The sequence below is a fragment of the Pongo abelii genome, chromosome 11 (genome assembly GCF_028885655.2).
Source record: "Pongo abelii isolate AG06213 chromosome 11, NHGRI_mPonAbe1-v2.0_pri, whole genome shotgun sequence".
NCBI lineage: Eukaryota > Metazoa > Chordata > Mammalia > Primates > Hominidae > Pongo > Pongo abelii.
In genome coordinates this window covers 43,303,860-43,331,567 of record NC_071996.2, presented here as the reverse complement: position 1 = coordinate 43,331,567, position 27,708 = coordinate 43,303,860, and the positions used below count along the sequence as shown (strand labels likewise).

The 27,708-nt window shown below is 35.0% G+C and overlaps 1 protein-coding gene across 1 annotated transcript in view; it reads left to right on the top strand.

The window, feature by feature from the left end:
* LRP1B (LDL receptor related protein 1B) overlaps positions 1-27,708 on the top strand; it is a 1,899,171-nt gene that overhangs the window by 1,170,710 nt on the left and 700,753 nt on the right. The window contains exons 19-20 of the mRNA XM_024243817.3: positions 3,159-3,239; positions 4,700-4,867. Coding sequence (XP_024099585.3) covers positions 3,159-3,239; positions 4,700-4,867 — 249 coding nt within the window. The remainder of the gene's footprint in view (positions 1-3,158; positions 3,240-4,699; positions 4,868-27,708) is intronic.

The following is a 27,708-nucleotide window of genomic DNA, read 5'->3' as shown; positions in this document are numbered from 1 at the left end:
CTTGCACAAGTAGATTGCTTTTTTAAAAGTAAAGAAACAGGTAATCAAGAAAGCCAAATCCATCAGATCTGGTATGAAGCCACCACTTTCTCTTTGTGTTATTTGTGAAATAATATCAATTTATTTCATCACTGGACAAGTTACCAATATAAAAGATGGTTGCCATCTGAAGACCATTCATTGGCTGTCTCTGCCAGTGTCCTTGGCTGACTCTCTCTTCCCAGCTCTGCTACATATTAGAGAGAGTCCTTGCATGACCAAAGTGGATTTGTTGTTTTACCACTTTAAGAATGGAGTTGAATATTCTACTCTCTAATTCTAATTTCAGGCATTACTTTTAGGATAACACACAAGATAAGTCTTTACACTGCCAGGCAAAATTAATTTGCTCCTCTTTTACTATTAATTCCAACTACCTGTGATTTGCCAAGAACCGTACTAATATAAACTTTTAACTTAAAAATATCATAGCTTTTAAGGTAAAAATACAAACCATTCTAGAGGAGTTACAGTAATTTCACCCGAAATTCTCAATTCCTAAAGATACTATCACCAATGTACTTCATTGGTTAATGTACTAAGAAAATACTTCGTAATCCAATTTTGTACAGAACTAAGTACCTGGAGTATTATGTGAAGTCCTCAACTCTTAGGAGGAAATTATCAGGAATAGACCTTGTCACAGAAATGATTTAGGTGAATGTTGGTACAATCTGCGCTATAAAAATAAATAAAAAGTTGATAGTGTTATATAATTTAGAAATAAGATTTTTAAAAAACTGTGATGGGAATTTCCAACATTGTTCATTTAAATGCCCTGACTCTTGTCTACAGTACATCTTCTACACTGCAGTACATCCACTAAACAGTCATTATCTATCTAAGAACAAAAGCATATTTTGGACAACATTCGTGCTGATTCTTGAAATATAAATGTAAGTTCTCACTATCTTATTAGGCAACAAATAGAAGAAACTTATGAAGGAGTGGCTGACGTGGATAAAATCTTGTTAAGTGAATCCTAAAATAGTGGAAGTATTTAGAGACACATTTCTGATAAACACAAGAAAGTACTCCTTTGCAAAATGAAACAATGTATGAGAAATGTTTAAACCTTATGCTTAATATATGCTAACAATATGAGGAGATTAAAGTAATGGTTTAGGTACATTCATGGATGATAAGGGAAAGTGAGATAGGAAATTGGTAATAGAGTGTGGTAGAAAGAGTGCTGGATGGGGAGCTTCATGAACTGAATTCTAAGACCTGTTTTTCCTTAGGGAGGTACATGTATATTAGGCAAGTCTAATTTCTCTCAATTTCAGTTGCCTTATAGCTAAAATGATTGGATATAAGTAGTCCATTTTTTAAGCAGAGAAATATATTTTTGTTATTCATATATTTTTCTCCAAAATAAAATAGTGCTCAAAACTACAAAATTGAAACGATTGATTGATTGATGAGTAACATGTGAATAGATTTGGCTGAAGAAGTTTGAGTAGCCAAAGTCAAGCCTGTTCAGCCATCAGTTGTTCTTGGTAGCCCGGAGACAATGCAGGGAATACAATTGAAAATATGTACAAATATTTTACAAATATTCTCTGCATTGCCTTCCCTCAAATATATTCTGTGATTGTGTCAGTTGTCTTAAATGGAGAAACAAATATCAGTCACAAGATGTCATTGGCTTCTGCTGCCACAAGAACAATTAAAGAACATGGAATAGGCTCAGCGGCTCACGCCTGTAATCCCAGCACTTTGAGAGACCCAGGCATGTGGATCACGAGGTCAGGAGAACGAGACCATCCTGGCTAACATGGTGAAACACCGTCTCTACTAAAAATACGAAAAATTAGCCTGCATGGTGATGAGCACCTGTAGTCCCAGCTACTTGGGAAGCTGAGGCAGGAGAATCACTTGAACCCAGAAGGCAGAGGTTGCAGTGAGTCGAGATCTTGCCACTGCACTCCACCCTGAGCCACAAAGTGGGACTCTGTATCAAAAAAAAAAAAAAAAAAAAGAATATGGACCATAGGTCTATTTCAGTATATCGATTTTTTCTATCTTTATGTAATTAAACTGATAGAGTTTCTTATTTCTTATTTTTCTTCTTTAAATATCCTTTAAATGAGCTCTTGTGTGTGAAGATTTGTAATGTTATTCATATTCTCCTGAGCTGAAAGGTCTGATATTGAGCAACTTATATAAGCTCTAGGTGAATAACTTTCACCATGTATGAATTAGAGAAAATAAAACTTTCTCCTGGGACATATTAGTAAGCAATTCTAAATTCCTTGGATAAAGCGTTCAGCAATTATATTTTTCTCTGACTACTGTTACCCCTCTTTTTTGGCTATTCACCTTGATTATCAGATTTTATTATGACAGTGTTGTCTTTTAGATTTATTGATATTCAAATTGGCTAATTATCTCTTTTTCAAACTCTTTTTCTATGCTAATTCTATGCCTTCCTGTTATAATTATCTAAAGGTTAGTAAGGAGGTCTCTTGATTTAATTATGTAAAATTCATCTTGAAATCTAATTCTTTGCTATTTTTTTTCAGTTTTTTGTGGTTTTTTTGTTTTGTTTTGTTTTGTTTTCACAGACTAAGATTTCATACTTTTCTTTGTAACTAGGTGATACTGGCTTACCTAAATGATTTTATTGTGTTTATTTTTTTTTAACTTTCACCATATAATGTTAACATCTTTCAGAGGCAGAGTGAGATCTGACTTTCCATCTTTGGCTCTCTGTATTCAGAAAAGGCCTTCCACTATTAAAGCATAAACACATTACTTTGCAGCTCCAGAGTGCACAGCTCCAATAGCTGTTATCCACTGAGTGAATGTTGAGTCCCTTGGTGCATGGAGTTGACATCTATTCATTTTTCTAGCAGTATAATGAATCCAAATGATCCTTCACAAAATAATTCTCCTAGGCTTTCAGTCACTGGAAAGCACTCATTTAAAGTATATTAAAAGTATGCATGTCCTATGTCCTCAAGAAGTTATAGTCACTGTATTTGTTTATCTGCCATTTCCTCTGTGCCTTTGTAGAGAACAGGGAAGGAGTTCTGATCACATTATCAAATGATACAAATTAAGTCATGCACAGTCAATAACATGTTACCTTTTGGACATTTTTATGTCTTTCACAGAATTCCCAACTTGTGAGCCACTAACACAATTTGTATGCAAAAGTGGAAGATGCATTAGCAGCAAATGGCACTGCGACTCTGGCAAGTACCAAATGCTCACTGTTCAGCACTGATTTGATCGGGGGCTTGGCGGTCTGGACTGCCTGGCTTTCTTCAGAGGTACTTTGTAGGGGAATCTTGCAGAGCCAAGAAAAACGGCTAAGACAAGTGGTGAGCTGGCAGCTAGCACATCAGTGGGAATTAGCATTAAAGATAATGGAACTCAATATTTGCCCCATGGGTCTGTGATAGAGATTTGTTTTCAAATGTTATGTTGGACATAGTCTAATTCTACGAACATGTAGTAAAGTGGACAATTGAGAAAATAACCTGGACATCTCGGGTTCCCTAAAACATGAATGTAACCTCAGGAGGAGAAGCTTTATACATTGCTATGAAATTACCCAGATAGTCTCAACTCTGTCAGTTTCCTCTTATGTTCAAATGGTATTTTTTTCTCATATTCAATTGTATTACTATGCTAAATTATGCCAAATACAGGTAAATTAATTATATAGGAATCAAGGCATTCCCAGCCATTTATTTTAATTTGATCTAATTTTACTTCACAGCTCTCTCCCCTCCCTCCCGAAATGGTTGTTAATAAGGAATATAAATCATTTCTAATGATACTGTATAACAGTTTCCAAGTACAAATATATACAGAGGAGCCAATGAGGAGGGAGGGATAAAGAGTGGGTTTTCATGTTGGAGAATGGGGAAAAAGGGAGGATATTGAAGACAGAATTATCAACTATGGGGCATGAGAACTGTAGGTTTAAGTAATAATCTTCCACAATAATTATGTTATTGGTTGTATCATTTCATGAAATTCCTACAGTCACCATTGCCTCCTTGTTTCGTGGTGCGTAGATGAATTCAGTCAGTGGTTAGTTATTTCCGTGTGGAATAGAAATTAAGCTTCAAAATCCAAAGTCAAGGATTTTTTTCTCTCAGTTTAGCAGTTGTTATTAAATCAAAGGAGAAGCAACATGAAGATGAAAATAATTCTTCCACTGTTTATAAGAAATGTTGTTCCACTGATTCAATTATCATTCATTTAAAAAAAAAAAACAACAAAACTTTATATAGGAAATGAATAAAAGTGCCGGGCACAGTGGCTCACGTCTATAATCTCAGTATTTTGGGAGGCCGAGGAGGGTGGATTGCTTGAGGCCAAGAGTTTGATACCAGCCTGGCCAACACATGGTGAAACCCCGTCTTTACTAAAGAAATACAAAACAAATTAGCTGGGTGTGGTGACGTATGTCTGTGGTCCCACTTAACTTGGGAGGCTGTGGCGGGAGAATCATTTGAGCCCCAGGAGGTGAAAGTTGCAGTGAGCCGAGATCGCGCCACTGCACTACAGTTTGGGTGACAGAGCAAGACTCTGTCTCAAAAAACAACAACAACAACAACAACAAAAACCAGTTAGATATTTCATAAGAAAAATTTTCTTCATGGTTCAGATTTCACTGCCTCATGTTGATGTTTCTTTCCAGATGACGACTGTGGGGACGGGAGTGATGAGGTGGGCTGTGTTCACTCTTGCTTTGATAATCAGTTCAGATGTTCCAGTGGCAGATGCATCCCAGGCCACTGGGCCTGTGATGGTGACAATGACTGTGGGGACTTCAGTGATGAAGCCCAGATCAATTGTACTAAAGAAGGTTAGTAATTTTATAAATTAATGAAATCTCATTTTAAAAGTTGATGCATAATAATACTTAGGGTATTACAGAGAGAATATTATATAACAAATAAATTGCTTATTAGGCAAAAATATACATGTGGAACTGTGTAAAATCATTTGCTATCTCTTTCCTTTCCCTCTTTGCTTTTTCCCTTTGGTTTCTCCCCTCAATACCTCCTTATTCCTTCATGCCTTCTGTGATCTTTGTTTCCTACATTTACTCAATGCTTTACTTACGGTTTTTTTTTTTTTTTTTTTTGAGATGGAGTCTCGCTCTGTCACCCAGGCTGGAGTGCAGTGGCAAGATCTCGGCTCACTGCAAGCTCCGCCTCCCGGGTTCACGTCATTCTCCTGCCTCAGCCTCCAAGTAGCTGGGACTACAGGCACCCGCCACCATGCCCGGCTAATTTTTTGTATTTTTAGTAGGGACGGGGTTTCACCATGTTAGCCAGGATGGTCTCGATCTCCTGACTTCGTGATCTGCCCGCCTCGGCCTCCCAACGTGCTGGGATTACAGGCGTGAGCCACCGCGCCCGGCCTACTTACTCTCTTTATTCTCATCCAGACCCTAAAACTATTTCAACAGTGAAAAAGAAAAGAAAAAAAAAAAAACAAGAAAGGAATAGTTTTACTTTTATTTCCATACAAAATTTGTTTACATGAGGTTTGAAATAATCCCTGATTAAATGAGGATGTATTTCCAACTGACTGACTCTCTAGAGTACAAGCTAAGTAAGGAAGGAGATTATGACCATGGCTCTCAGCATATCCGTGGGGATGATAACCCTGTCATTTGCTTGACTTACTTTGCAAAATTTGATCAGTCATAGAGCAAGCATATTAATAATTTAAAAGTCATGTTGGAAATCTCACAGAAAAAAATCATTAGACTGTCAAACAGTCATACAATTAGTACCATTTTAACAGAATTTTTTCTGCTAAGAGACTGAAAGATGTTATTTATTTCATTTATCTCACAAATATTTATTGAGGACTAAAGAATAAATAAAAGGATGAAAACATATGGCATCTGCTCAGTGTAAATATCAGCACAAACAAACAAGTAACAAAGTAATTTATTTAGTGTGGAGGGGTAGGGGAATCATATACTCCATGAGCAAAAGAAAGCATTTTCAAAGTGTTTTACACAGAGATATGTTTGTCTTCTGCAATATTTGTCAACCTATAAGATAGACAGTTTCTAAATTGTTTTCTCCCACATAGATTCCTTTTGTCTTTTGTTTCCCCTCTTTCTCTTTAAACTGTAACTTCTTAAAACAGTGGTTATTACATTATCTACAATACTAGGTTTTTAAGAAGCTCAGCTGTTCTGCGGATTCCCTGAGTGCTGTATTAAAATACATATTGTGTGATTTTTTATTTTACCTGGATAACTTGGATTATAAGAGTCACAGTAAAGATCCAAATATGGCTAAACAGTGGCCTATAGGCCCTGAGGCAGTGAAACACATGTTCTCATTGTTGATGGTCTTGACATGATTCCTGTTGTTCTCTGGCAATGGACATCGTAGAAATTATAATAAAAACAGAAACGAAGAAATTATTTGTGACATCCTATAAGATTTAACGTGAGCATATTTGAATTCAATTTTGCTTCAAAATCAGAAGAATGCATTATTGATAAAGCTACCGTTTAATATTATCTCTCATTCTCCATTATGTAATAAGTTCAAGACCTCACTCTTCTCTCTTTACCTCTAGCTCATTATTGTGTCCATTTCTCTATTTAGTTGTTCCATGAGTACGTATGAGCTAGAACTTTTTGCCTATCATTAATATTGAGTGAAAAAAGGAAAAGTATATGTAAAGTTTTTCTTTTTTTGCCAATATTTGAAACATTCATCTAAGAGTGGTCGACATTTCATCATTATATAATATTTTAAATATAAACAGTATTTTTCCTTCCTTACAGATGTCTTTTAAGGCTCCTCATGGGGTGTGCGTCTATGGTCTGCTAACACTACTCCATAATGTGCTATGAAATCTAAATTGCCCTAAAGTTAATTTACTGTCATCTCAGATGTGAGATCACATCCCTGTCTTGTATGTGTATTTATCACTAAGTTTAAACGATCATTACATATTATGAACTTTTTAAAAGATTGCTTTTCCCTCATGAGTGTCCAAATTTAGTGGCACATCCCTTTGTAGGCTCTGTAGATAGTATCTCAGGTTTCATTATTATAGAAGCGGTGGCTATTTAATGTTAATGGCCTTATTTAGAGCACCTCAGTTTCACTAATAGATTACTATATGGGTATACTGTCAATGTGAATGGCATATATTTCTTGTATAATTATGGAAATGATCCAGTTAGTCCACATGACTCCTTGACATGTTTCAAGCAAAGAATGAAGAGAGTTCTTGAACTAATTTGTATTGATCAGATTATACATTTTACTAGGATTCCCTAATCAAATATTCTACATGGTGAGTACAAGGTGGAGGAATTGTGGAAAGTTAACATTCCAGGATGACTTTGGTAAAAGACAATTCAAAGGATTTCAAGTGGAACTTAAATATTTCTATTCATTATTCTTTTGATTGTATATTCTGGTATAGAAGTTGTAAAATGATGACACAGATTGTTAAAGCTGATCAGCAAAGTCATTTGCACGTGCAGAATTTGTGAGCCATTGCCAAAGTAAAGCAGAAATTCGCTTTGATTAGTCATAAAATTCAGTCCCCAAACCTGCTGTGGAAGAAAGAGCAGGGGATTCTGGCTTGAGTTTCAAGACTGGCTGTCAAAACTGATCAAATCCACCATATAATTGCTCAGCACTTTGCTTTACACTGTATGGATAAGCAGAGCATATGGTGCAATTTCTCTCAACTCAAATTGTTTTCAAAAGGGTAGAAATACCCTTAAATTGACTTTTAATAGTAAAGGAGGAGGAGAAACTGGGAAATGGAACATTCCATATATAATCTTCATTTCAAAAAATTTCTAAATTTAAGTTCAATGTGTATTCGCTCTGAAATCACTTTCAAAAAGAATTTATTTTTGTTAAATTTTATTTTTTATAATAGATTCAGGGGGTACTTTTGCAGGTTTATTGTAAGAGTATTTTGTGTGATACTGAGGTTTGGACTTCTGTTAATTCTGTCACCCAGATAGTGAACATAGCACCCAATAGGAAGTGTTTCAGCCCTTGCTCACATTCCTTCTCTCCATTTTGGAGACTCTATTGTTCCCACCTTTATGTTCACGTGTACCAAAGGTTTAGCTCCCACTTACAAGTAAGAACATCTAATATATGGTTTTCTGTTTCTGTGTTAATTCACTTAGGATTATGGCCTCTAGATGCATTTATGTCGCTGTAAATGACATAATTTGTTCCTTTTTATGGTTACATAGTATTCCATGGTGTACATGTATCACATTTCCTTTATCCAATTCACCATTGAATCAACCTAAGTTGATTCCATGTCTTTGCCACTGTGAGTAGTGCAGTGATAAACATACAAGTATGGGTGTCTTTTTGGTAGAATGATTTATTTTCCTTTTGGTATATACCGAGTAATGAGATTGCTGGGTCAAATGGTAGTTCTGTTGTTGTTGTTGTTGCTGTTTGAGACTGAGTATCACTCTGTTGCCCAAGCTGGAGTTCAGTGGCATGATCTCAGCTCACTGCAACCTCCACCTCCTGGGTTCATGCAACTCTCATGCCTCAGCCTCCCGAGTAGCTTGGGACTACAGGCGTGAGCCACCACACCCAGCTAATTTTTGTATTTTTAGTGGAGATGGGTTTTCACCATGTTGTCCAGGCTGGTCTCAGACTCCTGACCTCAGGTGATCCATCCACCTCAGACTCTCAAAGTGCTGAGATTACAAATATGAGCCACTGCCCCAGCCCCGGCCCTGTTTTTACTCCTTTGAAAAATGTCCAGATTTCTTTCCACAGGGGCTGAACTAATTTACATTTCTACCAACAGTGTCTGTGTGTTCCCTTTTCTCCACAGTCTCACCAATATCTGTTACTTTTTGACTTTTTAATAATAGCCATTCTGATTGGTGTGAGATGTTATTTCATTGTGGTTCTGATTTGCATTTCTCTGATTATTAGTGGAGCATTTTTTCGTATGTTTCCTGGTCTCTCGTATGTCTTCTTTTTGAGAAGTGTCTGTTCATGTCTTTGGCCTACTTTCTAATGATCTTGTTTTTTTCTTATTGATTTCTTTCAGTTGTTTATAAATTCTGGCTATTAGTTCCTTGTCAGATGTGTAGTTTGCAAAGACTTGCCCCCATTCTGTAGGTTGTCTGTTTACTCTGTTGGCAGTTTATTTTGCTTGACAAATGGTCTTTAGTTTAATTAGGTCTCACTTATAAATATATTTTGTTGCAATTGCTTTAGAGGACTTAGTCATAAATTCTTTGCCTATGCCAATATCTAGAAGAGTACTTCCTAGGTTTTCTTCTAGGATTTTTATAGTTTGAGGTTTTACATTTAAGTCTTTAAGCTATCTTGAGTTTTTATTTATTTATTTATTTTGTATATAGTAATAGATAGGGCTAAAATTTCATTCTTCTGCATATGGTTAGCTAGTGCTCCCAACACCATTTATTGAATACGGAGTCCTTTCCACATTGCTTATTTTTGTTGACTTTGTTGAAGATTAGTCAGCTGTAGGTGTGCAGCTTTATTTCTGAGTTCTTTATTCTGTTCCATTGATCTATGTGTCTATTTTTGTACCATTATCATGCTGTTTGGGCTACTGTAGCCTTGTAGTATAGTTTGAAGTTGGGTAATGTGATGCCTCTAGCTTTATTCTTTTTGCTTATGGTTGCTTTGGCTTTGGCTATTTGGAATTTTTTTCCATATGAATTTTAGAATGGTTTTCTAATTCCGTGAAAAATGATGCTGGTGTTTTGATAGGAATGGTGTTGAATCTGTGGATTGCTATGTGCAGTATGAATATTTTAATAATATTGATTCTTGCAATCCATAAGCATGAAATGATTTTTTATTTGTTCGTGTCCTCTCTAATTTCTTTCAGCATCTTCTTGGTTAGACGTATTCCTAGATATTTTATTTTTGTAGCTATTGTAAATGGGATTGCATTCTTGATTTATCTCTCAGCTTGAATGCTATTAGTGTATAGAAATGCTACTAATGTTTGTATGTTGCTTTTGTATCCTGAAATTTTACTGAAGTCACTTATCTGGGCTGGTCGCCTTTTGGCTTAGGGGTTCTAGATAGAATCATATCATCAGTTAAGACAGAGAATTTGACTGTTTCATTTCCTATTTGGATGCCTTTTATTTCATTCTATTAACTGATTGCTCTCTCTGGGGATTCCAGTACGATGTTAAATAGAAGTGGTGAGATTAGAAATCCTCATCCTGTTCCAATCCTTAGGGGAAATGCTTGCAGGTTTTGCCTGTTCAGTATGATGTTGACTGTGGGTTTGTCATAGACGGCTCTTATTATTTTCACGAATATTCCTTTGTTGCTTAGTACGTTGAGGGTTTTATCATGAGAGGATGTTGGATTTTATCAAAGGCTTTTTCTGCATCTATTGAGATGATCATAAGGTTTCTATTTTTAATTCTGTTTATGTGGCGGTTCACATTTAGTGATTTGAGTATGTTGAACCAAACTTGCATCCCAGGAATAAAGCCTACTGACCACGATGGATTAACTTTTTAATGTGCTACTAGATTCAGTTTGCTAGTAATTTGTTGAGGACTTTTGTGTCTGTGTTCATTAGGAATATTATGCTGTAATTTTCTTTTTTCATTGCATCTGATTTTTGGTATCAGGATGATACTGCTTTCGTAGAATCAATTACAAAGGAGTCCCTCCTCTGCAGTTTTTTGGAATAGCTTCAGTAGGATTGGTTCCTGTTCTTCTTTGTAGGTCAGGTGGAATTTGACTGTGAATCCATCTGGTCTGGGACTCTTTTGCCTGGTAAGGTATTTATTATTGATTCAGCTTCAGAACTGGTTACTGGTCTGGTCAAGGTTTCAAATTCTTTCTGATTTAATCTAGGAAGTTGTGTGTTTCCAGGAATTTATCCATTTCCTCTAGGTTTTCTAGTTTGTACACACAGAGGTGTTCATAATAGTCTCTGAGAATCTTTTGCATTTCTGTGGGATCAGTTGTAATGTCACCATTGTCCTCTGGGGTTGTGCTTATTTGGATCTTCTCTCTCTTGTTCTTCGTTAGTCTAGCTAGTGGCCTATTGATCTTGTTTATTCTTTCAAGGAACCAACATTTCCTTTCATTGATCCTTTGTATGGTATTTTGGGAGTCTAAATTTCTTTTAATTCTGCTCTGATTTTTGGTTATTTCTTTTCTTCTGCTAGCCTTTGGATTGATTTGTTCTTGATTTTCTAGTTCCTTATGTGCCATATTAGATTGTTAATTTGAGATCTTTCTATCTTCCTGATGTAGATGTTTAGTGCTATAAACTTTCCTCTTAAGACTCCTTTTGTCAAATCCCAGAGGTTTTAGTATGTTGTATCTCTATTTTTCATTTGTTTCAAAGAAGTTTTTAAATATCTGCCTTCACTTTGTTGTTTACACATTAGTCATTTAGAAGCAAGTTGTTTAGTTTCCATGTAATTGTGTGGTTTTGAGAGTTCCTCTGGCTATTGATTTCTATTTCTATTTCACTATAGTTTTAGAAGATGCTTGGTATGATTTTGATTTTTTAAAAATTTATTGAGACTTGCTTATGACTGAGCGTGTGGTTGATCTTAGATTATGTTTGAGTGCAGATGAGAAGAATATATATTCTGGTTGTTGAGTGGAGTATTATGTAGATGTCTATTAAATCTAATGGGTTGAGTGCTGCATTTAATTGAGTAACAGAATTCATTTGTTAATTTTCTGCCTTCACAATCTGTCTAATGCTGTCAGTGGGGCATTGAAGTCCCCCACTATTATTGTGTAGCTGTCTAAGTCTTTTCTTACATCTAGAAGTAATTGTTTTATGAATCTGGATGCCCTAAAGTTGGGTGCATGTATATTTAGGAAAGTTAGTATTTTTGTTGACTTGAACCCTTTATCATTATGTAATGCCTTTCTTTACCCTTTTTTACTGTTGTTGGTTTAAAGTCTATTTTACCTGATACAAGAATAGCAATCCCTGCTCTTTTTTGTTTTCCATTTGTGTGATAGATCTTTCTCCATCCCTTCACTTTGTACCTATGTGTCTCATTACATGGGAGATGGGTCTGTTGAAAGCAACAGAAAGTTGGTTCTTGTTTTGTTTTAAACCCAATCAGTCACTCTGTCTTTTAAGTGAAGCGTTTAGACTATTTATATTCAAGGTTAATATTGATATAAGAGATTCTGGTTCTATCATGGTGCTATTAGCAGTTTGCTCTGTACTCTTGATTATGTAGTTGTGTCATAGGGTCTGTGGGCTATATACATGTCTTTTTGTAGTGGCAAGTATGATTCTTTTATTTTCGTGTTTAAAACTCCCTTAAACATCTGTTATAAGACCAGTCCAGTGGTAGTGAATTCCCTTAGCTATTGTTACTCTGGAAAAAAAATTTATTTCTCTTTCATTTATGAAGCTTAGTTTGGCAGGATATGAAATTCTGGCTTGGTGTTTCTTTTAAGATTACTAAAAATAGGCTCACAATCTCTTCTGGCTTGAAAGGTTTCTGCAGGGGAGTCTGACATTTGTCTGATAGGATTCACTTTGTTGGTGATATGACTTTTGTCTCTAGCTGCCTTTAAAATGTTTTCTTTCATGCTGACCTTGGAAAATCTGATGACTATGTGTTTTGAAGATGGTCATCTTGTATACATCTTGCAGGAATTCTCTGAATTTCTTGTATCTGTATGTTGACCTCTCGTAAGATTGGGGAAATTTTCGTGGACTATATCCTCAAATATGTTTTCCAAGTTGCTTAATCTTCTTGTCTCCCTGGAATGTCAGTGAGCTGTATGTTTGATCACTTTGCATAATCCCATATTTCTCAGAGACTTTGTTCATTTTATTTTAATTATTTTTCTTTATTTTTGTGTGACTGCGTTGATTGAAAAAATTGGCCATTGAGCTATGAAATTCTTTCCTCTTCTTGGTCTAGTCTGTTGTTAAGGCTTCCAATTATATTTTGAAATTCCTGTCATATATTTTTCAATTTATAAAAGTTCAGTTTGGTTCTTTCTTAATATAGCTATGTCATCTTTCAAATCTTAAATCATTATTCTTGTTTCACTGGATTGGATTTTAACATTGTTTTGGATCTCATTGAGTTTCCTTGCCATCCAGTTTCTGAATTCTATGTCTGTCATTTTAGACATTGCCATTTGGTTAGTGTTCATTGCTAGAAAACGAGTGTGTTCCTTTGGAGATGATGAAACACTCTGTCTCTTTGAATTGCTAGAGTTCTTGAACTGATTCCTCGTTATCTGATGGAGCTGGTGCTTCTTTTTCTTCATGAATTTGCTGTCATTTGGATGGGACATTTTTGTTTTTATATTCTTTTTTCCCTCAAAGGTTTAACTTACATGTATGTTGTGTATAGTCAATTGGCTTCATTTGCAGGTGCTTTCAGAGGGCCAAGGTTCTGTATGAGTTACTTGGTTGTAGATAGGTTCCCGTGGTAGCTTTCACTGGTATTGCATGTTGAAGCAGTATGTTTTTGTTTTGTGGTATAATTCAGGCTCAATCCCGTAGATGGTATGTAAGAATAAGGGCTGGCAGGTAGGCTTTTATGTAGTTGCTCTCATGTCTTTTGTGTTTCAGTGTGTACACAGTTATGCTCCGTTCCTTAGGTCTGGTTTGGTTTCTGGGGACCAGTCCTCACATCCTGCAACTTTGAACCGGCCTTCCAATGTCCTCCTTCTTCATCCATGGTACCTGTGTTGCCCCTATTGACTTTCAGTGTTTTCTCTCAAGAGATCTCTTTGAAGTGTGATAGTTTACTCAATATTTTGTTTCCTCTCCATGGAAGAAGAGTATCTTGGCTGGGTCTATTTAGATGTCTTGTTCTCCTCCTTACCTTTTTCTTCAAAAAGGAATTCTGTAGTGACGATCCATTTTTCATCATCAATATGGTTAATACATGGGAAAATATAAATGAATAGTTTCTCCTAGATTAATTTATACCCACTTTTTTTCTCTTAATGTCATGCTGTTTCTTTTTCTCATTTCCAAACTTCTTATAGACAAGCAAGATGTGTCTTCAGAAAACACTATGTTTCAAATATATGAAAAAAATGTCGACATCACTGATCGTTAGAGAACTACAAATCAAAACCACAATGAGATACCATCTCATGCCAGTCAGAATGGTGATCACTTAAAAAGTCAAGAAACAGATGCTAGCAAGGCTATGGAGAAATAGGAACACTTTTATACTGTTGATGGGAATGTAAATTAGTTCAAACATTGTGGAAGACACTGTGGCAATTCCTCAAAGACCTAGAACCAGAAAGACCATTTGACCCTGCAATCCCAATACTGAGTATATACCCAGAAGATTATAAATCATTCTATTATAATGATACATGCACATGTATGTTTATTGCAGCACTATTCACAATAGCAAAGACATGGAATCAACCCAAATGCCCATCAGTGATAGACTTGGTGAACAGTCTGTCTCAATGGAAAAATAAGTAAGGCTGGGTCCCTACAGAATTTGGTATGAGGGAAATTCCTCTAAAGCCCAGGTCTGACCATTTATATTTACGTATTGCAAGGTTCTTGTGAAAAGGTGGATTTACCTAGAAGGACATGAAGAATAAAGTTATCATGAAACTTCAGTATTTTCTTATAAGTCATTAACTCTCTGGCCAGAATAGTAAAATAAGGAGAGTCTGGATATACATCGCATCTATTAAATACCAAATATAAAATTAATCTCATCTCATTGTTGACAGTTTAATTCATTTGAATTATGTAAACTTTCACTACACTTTTTTGGGGAAATCTCAACTATATTTCACCCCTGGAATAAGCCATTTTTGAAATAAACATATAAAAAATTGTTCAGTATCTTTAGATAGATATTTCCCCAGGTAACTTTCTATTCAGAAATGTTTGTAACAATTTACACCAAATAGGCTGGGTGTGGTGGCTCACCCCTGTAATCACGGCATTTTGGAAGCTGAAGCAGACAGATCACTTGAGGTCAGGAGTTAGAGACCATCATGGCCAACATGCTGAAATCCTGTCTCTACCAAAAAATACAAAAATTGGCTAGTCATGGTGGCACAACTGTAGCCTCAGCTACTCTGGAGGCTGAGGCATGAGAATCGTTTGAACCTGGGAGGTAGAGGTTGCAGTGAGCTGAAATTGCACAACTGCACTCCAGCTTGGGTGACAGATTGAGACACTGTCTCAAAAAAAAAAAAAAAAAAAAAAAAAAATTTACACCAAATAATTCAGCATGTCCTTGATAAAGAAAGAAAGAGTTTTTCCTAAAAAAAAAATTTTACCTATGTTTTCTAAGTGCAACTAAAAGTAACTCAAATGTTCCTTAAATGTTTGGATTTTCTTTATTTTGAGGGGAAATCTGACCCTGGTTTATTGTCATTGTTCTGGTTTATTGTCATTGTTCTTTAATACCTTCTTTTAGTCTGTCTGAAAAGGGAATATTTATTGCCTGCTGTATTAAGTGAACACTCAGAGTAATGCTGGGTCATATGTGATATCTTATTTACATAGTAAATACAGTTTAAATGCAAATATAAAAGTAAGTATGTATTGACCTACAATTTAAATTTATTATAAATATATATTTATAATATAATTTTAGATTATAAATTTATTGTAATATAATTTTATATTATAAATTTATTATAATATATTTATAATATAATTATAAATATATTATAATATATTTATAATATAATTATAAATATATTATAATATATTTATAATATAATTATAAATATTATAAATAATCTTTAACAAGCTTCTAAATCCATTAGGCAATAATTATGTAATATTATTATTATACATGCTCACACATGCTCTTATTCTTCTGTTTTAACTGTTTATGTTTGCTTCTGCTTTGGAAACTTCTCCTTTGGCTTTTTCTTCATTTACTCATTCATCCATTCATTCATTTTCCTCACTGATTTCTTGTTCTCAGATCTAAGAAGAAAACTAGATTAATTTTATCTTGTGTTCGTACATTTACAGTTAAGCATGATATTTGATACTGTGAATGCACAGTAAATGTTGAATAAAAGAGAGTATTTCTTGGACACAAAATTTGATTAGACTCTCAGAATCCATCCCTTGTAGTACTTTTTTTCTCTTTCTTTATCTTACCCCCAGATTGTAGAGTTTAGTGTTATGATAATATACAAGACTAATCATATCAATCGAGTTTGTACATTTTCTTAGTATAATGTAATCATTTTCACTTATTCAATAAATACTGGAAATTTCAGCTCAGAATTCAATAAAATAAAACTGACAGGCTGTCTTCCATATCTTCTGTTATTGTTTATTTCTTTTGTTTATGTCCTCTTTGCCCAATAAATAGTGAATTTCAGAAAGATAGAAAAATTTTAAATTTTTCTGTATATGTCATTTAGCAATAAATGCCCGTGAGAAGATGCTGGTGATAATACAGGGGAAGAAAAGGGAGTTAATGTATGTTAGTGACCCACTATTTGTCCGACATTTTATATTTGTTACTTCATTGAATCTTCACAGTAAGTACTATTCAGGGAGGTTTAGATATTTTCCCAAGATTATGCAGCTGAAGTTCCAAAGACTGACTGCTCTTTATTCCTATATCCAGTCACCTGTCTCTGCAGCTATAGAATATAATCTCTTTTTTCCCCTAACTTTCTGTGAATTAACATTTAAATGAACCCCCAGTAAGTGCTACCTTGCTCTCAATTGCATACTCAATTTCAACTAAAGATGACAAAAGAAAGGCATTTCTACTTACTACAGATCACTGTAATGAAATTTCACAAAGAGCACTGGAAGGGATATAGGCCCTTATATTAAATAGTTACAATAAGTCTGTCTGTCTGTCTTTTTTGTTTTTATTCTCCTTTACTTTTCGTAATTCACCTTGATAAAATAGATTCTAGGACTTTTTCATTCCAGTAGTTGTGGACATTCTCACACTATTCAGTTCACACAAAGACCATATTTGTCTTTCATAAAAATTTTATCTCACACATTAAAAAAAATGGGAAGGTGGAAGAAAATTAAGATCATTTAGTTAAGTTATTTTATTGTGTAGATGAGGAAAAGGTCTCAGCAAGCTAAAATCTTATCCTTATGAGTATATAATGGTAACAAGAACATTTATGCTGCTTCCTGGAAGGAGCTGATAGCATCCTGTGTTAGACATGTTGATTGAGACCATGACTTTTGAACCATAAGGACATTTTTGGGGGAGATTCTGGCTTCAAACAATCGTGCTATGTTCTTTGTGGAAAATCAAGGTAGTTCTGACAATACTATGTACCAAAAAAAAAACCAAAACAAACAATGTCCTACCAACAGAGGTTGAATCCACTCAAAGCAGTGTGGCTATCAAAACTTGATTTTTAATGGAAAACTGAGATTACATATTTAGGTATAGAGAGAAAGAAAATTAAAACCAATATATTTTGACTTCCAATCTATATCATACCCTATCTCAGCTAACCCACCATCTTTAGCAGCATACTTGAATCCTTATCACATAGAAAACAAGATACCAATAAATACTGTACATAAATACAAATACTGACTCAGTCACCTCTTCTGTTTCTTTCATGAGAACGTTGTTTTAATTGTTCTAAAACACTCATAGCACAAAATTTACCATCTTAAAGATTTTAAGTGCACATTTCAGTGGTATTAAGTACATTCATATTGTTGTACGAGCATCAACATCCGTTCATATCTAGAAATCTTGTCATCTCGCAAAACTGTAACTCTACCCATTAAACAGTAATTACCTATTCTTCCTTATCTCTAGTTCCCAGAAACCACCATTCTACTTTTTGTGTCTATGCTTTTTATAACTCTAAGTATCTAATATAAGTGGAATCCTACAGTATTTGTTTTTGTTTGTGACTGATTTATTTTACTCAGCACAATGTCACCAAGTTTCTTCCATACTGTAGCATATGTCCATATTTCCTTCCTTTATTAAGTCTTGAATGATCAGGAGGGGCTTCTGTCATTTCACCATTTGTTTCCTATGTACCCTTTAGTACTTTTTGTTCCTCAATTTCTGCATTACTGCCCTTTTATATTTAGTTGGCATTTTGTGATGAAGTGTTTAAATTTATTTCTCATTTGCTTTTGTGTATATTCTATAGCTATTATCTTTGTGGTTATCATGGGATTTCACTTAACATCCTAAAGTTATAACACTCTAATTTATATTTATAGCAGTTTAACTTCAATAACATACAAAAACTCTGCTTCTTTATGTCCCTGTCTCCACTCCTTTCAGTTATTGATGTCACAAAATCACAGCCTTATATTAGGTTGGTGCAAAAGTAATTGGCGGTTTTTACCATTACTTTTAATGGCAGAAAACACAATTACTTTTGTACCAACCTAATACATTGTGTGTCTGAAACATAAACTAATAATTTTTTTAAAAATGCATTAATCTTTTAAATTGTGTAGAAAACAAAATGTGATTTGCAAACAAAAGGTACAATAATGCTAGCTTTTAGAATAATATTTTTTTCAAAGTTAGTCTTTTAAATCTTGTAGGAAACAAGAAGTATAGTACAAGTCACTGTTAAAATAATACTAAACTTTGTAATTGCCCACGTATTTACCTTTCTTGTGATTTTTATTCCTTTATACACCTTCAGGTTACTCTCTATTGTCCTTTCATTTCGCCAGAGAACTCCCTTGAGTATTTCTTGCAGGGAAGGTCTAGTGGTAAGGAACTCCCTAAGCTTTTGTTCATCTGTTCATCTGGGAGGGTCTTAATTTCACCCTCAATTTTGAAGGGCAGTTTTGCCAAATACAGGATTCTTGGATGACAGGATTTTGTTTATTTTCTTTCTTTTCTTTTCTTTTTTGAGACAGAGTCTCCCTCTGTCAACCAGGCTGGAGTGCAGTGGCACGATCTCAGCTCACTGCAACCTCCACCTCCCAGGTTCAAGCAATCTGCCTGCCTCAGCCTCCAAAGTAGCTGGGATTACAAATGTATGCTACCATACCTGGCTAAATTTTGTATTTTTAGTAGAGACGGGGTTTTACCATGTTGACCAGGCTGGTCTCGAACTCTTGACCTCAAGTGATCTGCCCACCTCTGCCTCTCAAAGTGCCAGGATTGCAGGCATGAGCCACCATGCCCAGGCAAGTTTTTTTTTCTTTTGACACTTTGAATTCACACACACATACACACAGAATCAGTCTAAGCTGATATACATATATATAGGTATATGTATGTATATGTGTGTGTGTATATATACACTTAACATATCACACATATATACACAATATATGTGTGTGTATATATATATGTGCGTGTGTGTGTGTATGTGTGTGTGTATCAGCAGATTTCTCACCAGAAACTTGGATATACATATCAGCCCACACTGCCATCCAAGCTTCTAATGAAAAATTTGTTGATAATCGTACTGAGGATCTCTCATATGCGATGAGTATCTTCTCACTTGCCGCTTTCAAGATTTTCTCTTTTTCTTTAGATAGTTTGCTTATAATGCGTGTTGGTGTAGATTTCTTTGAATTTGTCCCACTTGGGGATGGTTGAGCTTCTTGGATGTATATATTCATGTATTTCATCAAACTTTAAAGTTTTCTTTAGATATACTCGCTCCCTTTCTTCTTCTTCTGGAAAATTTATACATTGCTCTTCTTCATGGTGCCCTGCAAGTCTCTTATACTGTGTTCAGTTTTTTTTATTTTTTTCCCTCTTCCTCAGATCAATAAGTCCCATTGTCCTATCTTCAGATTTGCCTGTTTTTTCTTCTTCCAGCTCAAATCTGCCTTTGAATCTCTTTACTGAATTTTTCATTTTAGTTATTGTACTTTTCATCTCCAAAGGCTTTTCGTTTTCTTTTCAGGCTTATCTCTTTAAAGATATCAAAATATCTTTTGATATTTCATTTGTTCATCCATTGTTTCTTGACTTTCTCCACATCTTCTTTGACTTTTTTGTGCATCTTTAAGCCAGTTGTTTTAAATTCTTTGTCTAGTCGATCTACTGTTAGTTCTTTGTCAGAGATACTTTTCATCGGTTTATTTTGTTTTCTTTGAATGGGCCTTTGAATAATATACTCTTCTTTGCATGCCTTGTGATTTTTGTTTTTGTTGTTGAAAACTAGAAATTTGAATCTAATAATGTGATAACTCTGGAAATCAGATTCTTCCCCTTAAATTGCTGTAGGTTATCTCTGTGCCACAGATTACCCAGGGGTATAAACTTAAGGTCTTTTCAGGTCTTTCTTAGCCTGTGACTTTCCCTTGGTACACACAGTAACTTTCTAATTTCATCTGTATGAGGGTTGTGTTTGAACGTCCTAGTCTTTTATATCTAGCTCCCAAAAGGGGAACTGAGTAAAATGAAATAAAGTGGGCACTGGCTCTTAAAATTCCCTGGAAGACACTTCAGCTAGAAATGGAGGGACTTGTAACGATGGAGAGAGGTTCAGTGACAATGGCTACCACCTCTTTGCACCTTTGCGATCAGTGACAACAGTCAGTAATCAAAGCACGGATCCCAGAATTTGGAGGGCAGATCCTCTCTGTCTACTCTGGATCACACAAGCTGTGTGCAGGCTGCTCCAGGAATACAGGCCTGATTGTTTGCCATAGAACTGGGATTTGAGGGATTCATAGATGTGACTGTGCTAAGAGCTGACACTAACCTAAATTAACTACAATTTACCATCGAAGCCTTACCCTGGAAGTTGCAAGGGTTCAGTAGACTTGAGTTCCAAAATAGTTTGCATTAGAAAGATCCTGCCAGTGCAATTGTTGTCTGGGTGGAGAGATGTATTCCTGTTGCTTTCTATGCTGCTGTCTTTCTATAATTCTCATTCAATTCATTTTTACCAAGACAAACACATAGTGCAAAAACAACTGCTGTTATTTTTCAGTAACTAAATTTTATTGAGAATAAAGCACTGGCTTTGAATTTAGGGGAATTCACAAATTATGTGTTATAGACTCAGCAAAATCATATGCTATTCTGTCCTGATTTTTTTTGACTATTTACTTTTAATAAAACTATGGATTATTTTCTCATAAAATGCAATTAAAGTAAAACTTAAGTTCTAATTTTAGAGAAGTATAATATCTATTTTCAATGAAATACAAATTGTCTGGCTTAACTTTATTCTCTCACAGATTGATTTATTTTCCTTAGAATATAATACCGCTGAGATATGTAAACAATGTTAATTATTAATGGATTTTATCCATAGGAAACCTCTTTTTGTTTTCCAAGACAAAATATCTCTTTAAAGGTCATTTTAACCTTAATACTGAAACCAACTGATGTCTTTACATCAAAAGTAAGGACAACTCAAGGCTTTTGAATCACTTAATAACAAAGCCTATTTCTAACAATGTGCTTATCATGAACATTAAAACCAGTAACTTTAATTTAAAAAATTAAATATTAGAACATGGTTCATAAGAATAGAAAGAAAGAAGCCAATTATCTTTATTTTTACTATGCAGAAAATTGGTATTGGGTCCACCTGTATTTCTGGATAAATTTAGCTTTTTTAGTAAGATAATTATTATGCACTTTGACATCAGAGTAACATCCCTTGTTTTGTTAAAGATATAATTAATAGCTTAAAGACCTAATTTTAATGAAGAACCTCAGCCTGTTGTCCTGCTTTTTTAGCAGAGCTTAAAAAATGACAAAAGTCAATTAATTTCCTTAGTCTTTAAATTCCGGTTCCCTATTCTCAAGTTATGATTAATGACTATTAAAACGGTAGGATTTCAGGCATTCAGCAAAAAATAAACAAACAACAGAGAGACAAAAGACATGGATAACCTAAAAAATAATGACTTCACTCCTCAGTAATGAGACATGTCCATACTTTTGTGATAATAAAGAAATAAGCAATGGGATAAAGTGCTGCCTTTTCTTTGAGAAGTAGTTGGTATTTAGCTTCCTTTAGAACCTATTTGACCTGTCAGCACTTGTTTTCTTATTTATATGAAGCTTCAACTGAATTTGCATTTAGATATTATATTCCTGCACTATACTGAACAGATCATTCACTTTTTGTTAAGATATTTATTTGAAGTCTAGTTTGGCATTTGTGCATGCATGGCTACCTAAGGAAAATGTATTGCCATTATGTACATCCAAAATCTTTTTATGAATAACTTTGATGCCTAAAAGCATCCACATAAATTAATACAATATTCTGTGCATGTAATACTCTGGAACATTCTGGTATCAGAATATATATACATATATGTGTATATATATACACATATGTGCGTGTGTGTGTATATATATATATAGAGAGAGAGAGAGAGTGTCTCGCTCTTTCACCCACGATTGAGTGTACTGGCACAATCACAGCTCACTGAAACCTAGAACTGAACTCAAGCAATCCTCCCCTCTCAGCCTCCTGAGTAGCTGGGACTACAGGTGCATGCCACCATGCCCTGCTAGTTAAGAAAAAAAAAAATTATAGAGACAGAGTCTCACCATATTGCCTAGGCTGGTCTCAAACTCCTGACTTCAAGTGATCCTCTTACTTCAGCCTCCCAAAGCACTGGAATTAAAGGAATTAGCCACTGTGCCTGGGTTGTTATTGTTGATATGTATGTACTTGAATATCATGTTCTGTGAATCACAAACAATATTTAGAATAGTTTAGAACAAGGGTGGGCAAACCTATTCTGTAAAAGAGTAGACAGTAAATATTTTAGGCTTTGCCTATTGCGACTACTCAAAGCTGCTGTCGTAGCATGGAAGCAAACCTAGGGAATATGTCAACAAATGAGCGTGTCAGGCTTCCAATAAAACTTTATTTACACAAACAGGTGGTAGACTGAAATTAGTTTGCAGGTTGCAGCTTGCTGACCCCTCATTTAGAAAACAAGGAGACATAAATATCTGTAATCTTGAATAATCCTACACCCATATATTATAGAATATCAAATTCATGGGACAAAGGCAAAAGGGAGAAGAAAGGGATGGAGTAAGAATAAATAAATTATTAATAATTTTTAAATTATATTCTCCATCCCTCCCTCACAGATATCTCATAAGTATGTGCTTATGCACATTCTTTCTACAAAGTGTTTGGCATCATTTTTAAAGATCAAATTAAATAATATCTTTTGTTCAGTTTTTTTCCTAGAAAATATTTGCTACCACTAAGCACACAGGTAAACCAAACAGTAATTTCTAAATGTAGCCTATCCACATTGCAATTTGTTTTACTTAATATTTGATAACCAACATATCTGTTAAGTTGATTGGTTAACACAAACAGTGAATGGGAAACTTGATTTCTCTATTACTTTACATAGCCAATTCAGCAGATTAATGCGTCTATTCACTTATATTTAGATAATGTAAGAGTTCATCATTCTTCTGATACTTATATTTTAAATAAAATGTTCATGGTGTTCTAGATGTCAAAACATAAAATTTTAATGAACTAAATCAATGTTTTATGTAGATTTTGCTTCGATAATACTTTAACTTATTAGAGTGATATTTAGAACTCTACATTGAAACTTCTGTTTCAACTTATTCTTTGAATGTCTGTTTTGAACACTAAAGATAATTTAACTTCTGCCTAGTTATCCACACATTATTTTCCATTCTTTTCTATTAAACTTTCCTAACTGACTCAGACAGTAAACCTATATAAAGACTTGAAATCTTGTATTTTTCTTCACTTATCATTAAGTCTTAAAGTCTATGTACTCATGACGAATTTTGATGTTTTCATCCAATATCTTATCAGGATAATCTCCAGTGGTGACTACATATAAGGAGGTAAAAGGAGTTTGTTGGAATTAAAGGGAAAACACAAAAACCTTGCTCTGAACGTGTGTATGAGGTTAAAGGTAGGGAAGTGACATGTGAATAATAAACCAAGAAATACGGCAAATCCAGATGACCTATAGGCAGTCATGAAGGTCCGATGGGATAAGGACAAGTTGATTTAAGAAGAAAGACTTAGGCTTGACTGCATTGTTAGTTCACAACAGAGATCATACTACATCAGGTAGGCGCATCCCCTAGGGAGTTTATCCCACATTACATAGAAAAGAGCAGGACAATCACCAATCCCAACACAAACCAGTTAACCCAAAGTCTGGGAGGTGGCTTTTAATAAGCATCCGTCTGCTGAGGATCTCTAGAAACTGAGGACAGGCTAAACTCCTTAGGGGGATATTAAGGTTCCCCTCAGACAGGAACAGACAAAGCTATGTCCACATTCTGTTGGTTAACAGAATGAGGCTATGGATGTGCTGCCAGACCAGCTTCCAAGTAGTGTCAGGGCTGGAGAAGAATGTCTGGAGAAGAAATCTGAAGCAAAAGGCTGCCTTAGATGCAGGAATTATTAATACATAGTGATTCACAGAAAAGCTAAGAAAAGAGCAAGGACTGACACATGGTGATTATAACGGGTAGCTCTGTGCACATCCAATATACAGTGCTTTTTAATTTTCAAAGCACTTTATAATGAATGACAAGTTAAAGGTGTAAACTCCATTAAAATAATCGAAAAAGAAAAAGACTTCTCCCTCAGATTGGCCTCACAATTTAAATATTCCATTGTATTTGCAGCATCATTCTTGGCTATTTTCTAAGGGGGCTTTAACAATTTCTGTATAACCAAAAAGTATATTCTGAATAAAAATATTTATATCATATGTATGATTTTTGCAATACTAATTTTCATTTTTTTAACATTAGGAGGAAAACAGTTTTTTTTCTGTCACTGTACAGTTGCTAGTCTTCTAACTATAAATATTTAGTCACAGTGAATTCATTTAAATATTGGAATAAATTCTACTAGCAGTTGCCACATTTCCTTCAGGGCTCTGTATTTACTTATTTATCAGATTCCCCAAATTGTATGCTTGGTTTAAATAGCTTCGGGGCAAAAATACAATAAAATTGTATTAGTTAAAAATATAACTGGCATCAGCAACATGAAAAACATAACAGTAAAACAGCATGCACATATACGTATAAATAGTCATCATTTTAACAGTCCGTTGGGACAAGCCCAACGGCTATCTATTACAAAGATAGATTGTGTGCCAAGCCCTGAAGCTTAAAAAACTGGGACTCTGAGGAACCATACAGGCTTGGAACTCAAGCTGGAATGGTCATCATAGGTTCTTCAGAGGGATGTAACTCTCCATCCGGAGGAAAATCAACAGTTAACAGAAGCGGATTTCAAATTTGGCAAGAAGGTCAAGAGATAATAAAACCTCATGACTTTTTTCTGTTTTCTGGCAGAAGATGACAGCATTCCTAAACATCAACACCCACCCAAACCTAACAGATATTGAGAAATGGATTTGAGATATTTTTAATTTATAGTAAGGAAGTAGAATGAGAAGTGGGAAGTAAAACTCTGTGTGTGTGTGTGTGTGTGTGAGTCTATATGACTGTCGTATAAACTTTAAGTGTCCAAGCAGATAAAATAGATGCATATACATGAAACCCTTATAAATGTGAAGGTTCTTGGAGATTCTATTCTATTTATTGTTTAAATGGTCTCAAGGTGATCTACATAAACTGCAAGTCTGATTACATCAGAATCTAGCTGTAGTCTTTCTGTGGTTCCCAAATGCCTACAAGGTTATATCCAAGACATTCAGCACAACACACAAGATCCTTCAAGATCTAGGCCTTGCCCACCAACCTAGCTTTCTCTTTCTCCCCTCTTCTGCTCACACATTACACAAAATTTTATTAATACTGCTGGCTTTGTGCAGAAAATCTTTTGTTCCATTTAATTTTTTCCTCTGCCTGACTCTTAATTCTGACCCAGAACACTCTGATTAATTTTCTGTCATAGAAATACCTAGTATGAAATCCCCAAGTCCAGGACAGTCTTCCCCTCTGTGTGTTCTCCTGGCATTCTCTTGTATCAGAGCATTTAAGACATTGTTTGTAACTGCCTACATAGCCTACTTATTTGAATAATCACTATTCTGAAATCTTTTCAAATGCAAAAAATATGCCTTCCATTTTGCATCTGTACTCCACTGAAACCCATTTATCTGTTTTTTCTACTTCTACTCAAGTCTTGTAAAATCCATGTTTTCACACAGCAGCTCGCCAAAACTTTAAGCAATGTAAATTAAATTATATCACCATCACTTCTCTGCTTCAAAATCTCTAATAGATACCTATTGTGCTTATCTTAACATAATTTTTGATAAATCTCTACAAGAGTCACCCCTACCTACCTCTCAGGTATCCTTTTACTCACTCACTACCAGTATATATATTTTTCTTTTTCTGTAAAAATTAAGCTCTTTCCTGCTTTGAGGTCTTTGCAATTGCTATTCCTTCTGTGTGTTCTTTGTCCTAACATCTTCATGGCTAGCTCTTTCCCATCATTTTGGTCTCAAGTGTCACCTTCTGTAATCACCCTTTTTAATATTTTTCCTATAACCAAGTCATTCCTGATGGCAGTCATCAATGATATTGACAATGTATTTCTATTTATTCTCTTTTCTGGGCCCATGGTAAGGTTGTACTTCCTGGGACCTTTGTGGTTGACTGGGACCAATAAGATGGGGCCCCACGCTGTATGACGAGGTTTGGTCAATGAATTGTGATCAGAAACGATGTATCTTCCTTTTGCGTCAGATATGAGACCATCCAGAACCCTCATTTCCCTCTCGCCTGCCAACTGCAAACATTCCAGTTGGTCTCTTATTCATCAGCTTGGGTCTTCGAATGACCACCACAGGGATAGCCCACCTACTGATCCACAATAGACGTATAAAATGAGCCATAATTGAGTTGTATATGTGTGTAAGATGCAGCGATTTTGTATTGGTCTGTTATCACAGCATAACCAGTCTGTTATTCTCTGTTATACTATCTATAATATTACTCTGATCCGTTTTCTTCACAGCACTTATGACTTTCTTAACTAATTTAGTTGATTTCTTGTATAATTATTTATTAAAAGCCTATATGCTCCCTTCTCTGCTCATGTTCAAGTTTTATGAGAATAAGTCTCTGAACAGATGGTTCCATGATTTAATGGTGAGCACTCTAGACTCTGAGAATAAGTCTCTGTCTTATTCCTTGCTCTATCCCAGTGCCTAAAAAATGCCTGCCGACTGGGCACAATGACTCTTGCCTGTAATCCCAGAACTTTGAGAGGCCAAGGTGGGCAGATCAACTGAGGTCAGGAGTTCGAGACCTGCCTGGACAACATGGTGAAACCTCGCCTCTACAAAAGTATAAAAAAATAAATAAATAAAATAAAAAAAAAAATAAATAAATAAATAAATAGCTGGGCATGGTGGCGGGTGCCTGTAGTCCCAGCTTCTGGGGAGGCTGAGGTAGGAGAATCACTTGAACCCGGGAGGCAGAGGTTGCAGTGAGCCAAGATTGCACCATTGCAATCCAGCCTGGACAACAGAGTGAGATTCCATCTCAAAAAAAAAAAAAAAAAAAGCCTTCCTCGTTGTAATACTAGTCTGCCTCACACAACTGGTAATGTATTGAACTTTTCATAAAAGAACAAATTTTATCATGATCTTACAATAGTGTAAAATAAATGATAAGTTTTATTAGAAAACAAACAGGCTGAACAGCAATGATTTAAATATAAAAATTAATGACTTTATAAATGCTTTTTGATTATTATATGAATGAATTCTATTTTTGTTCTT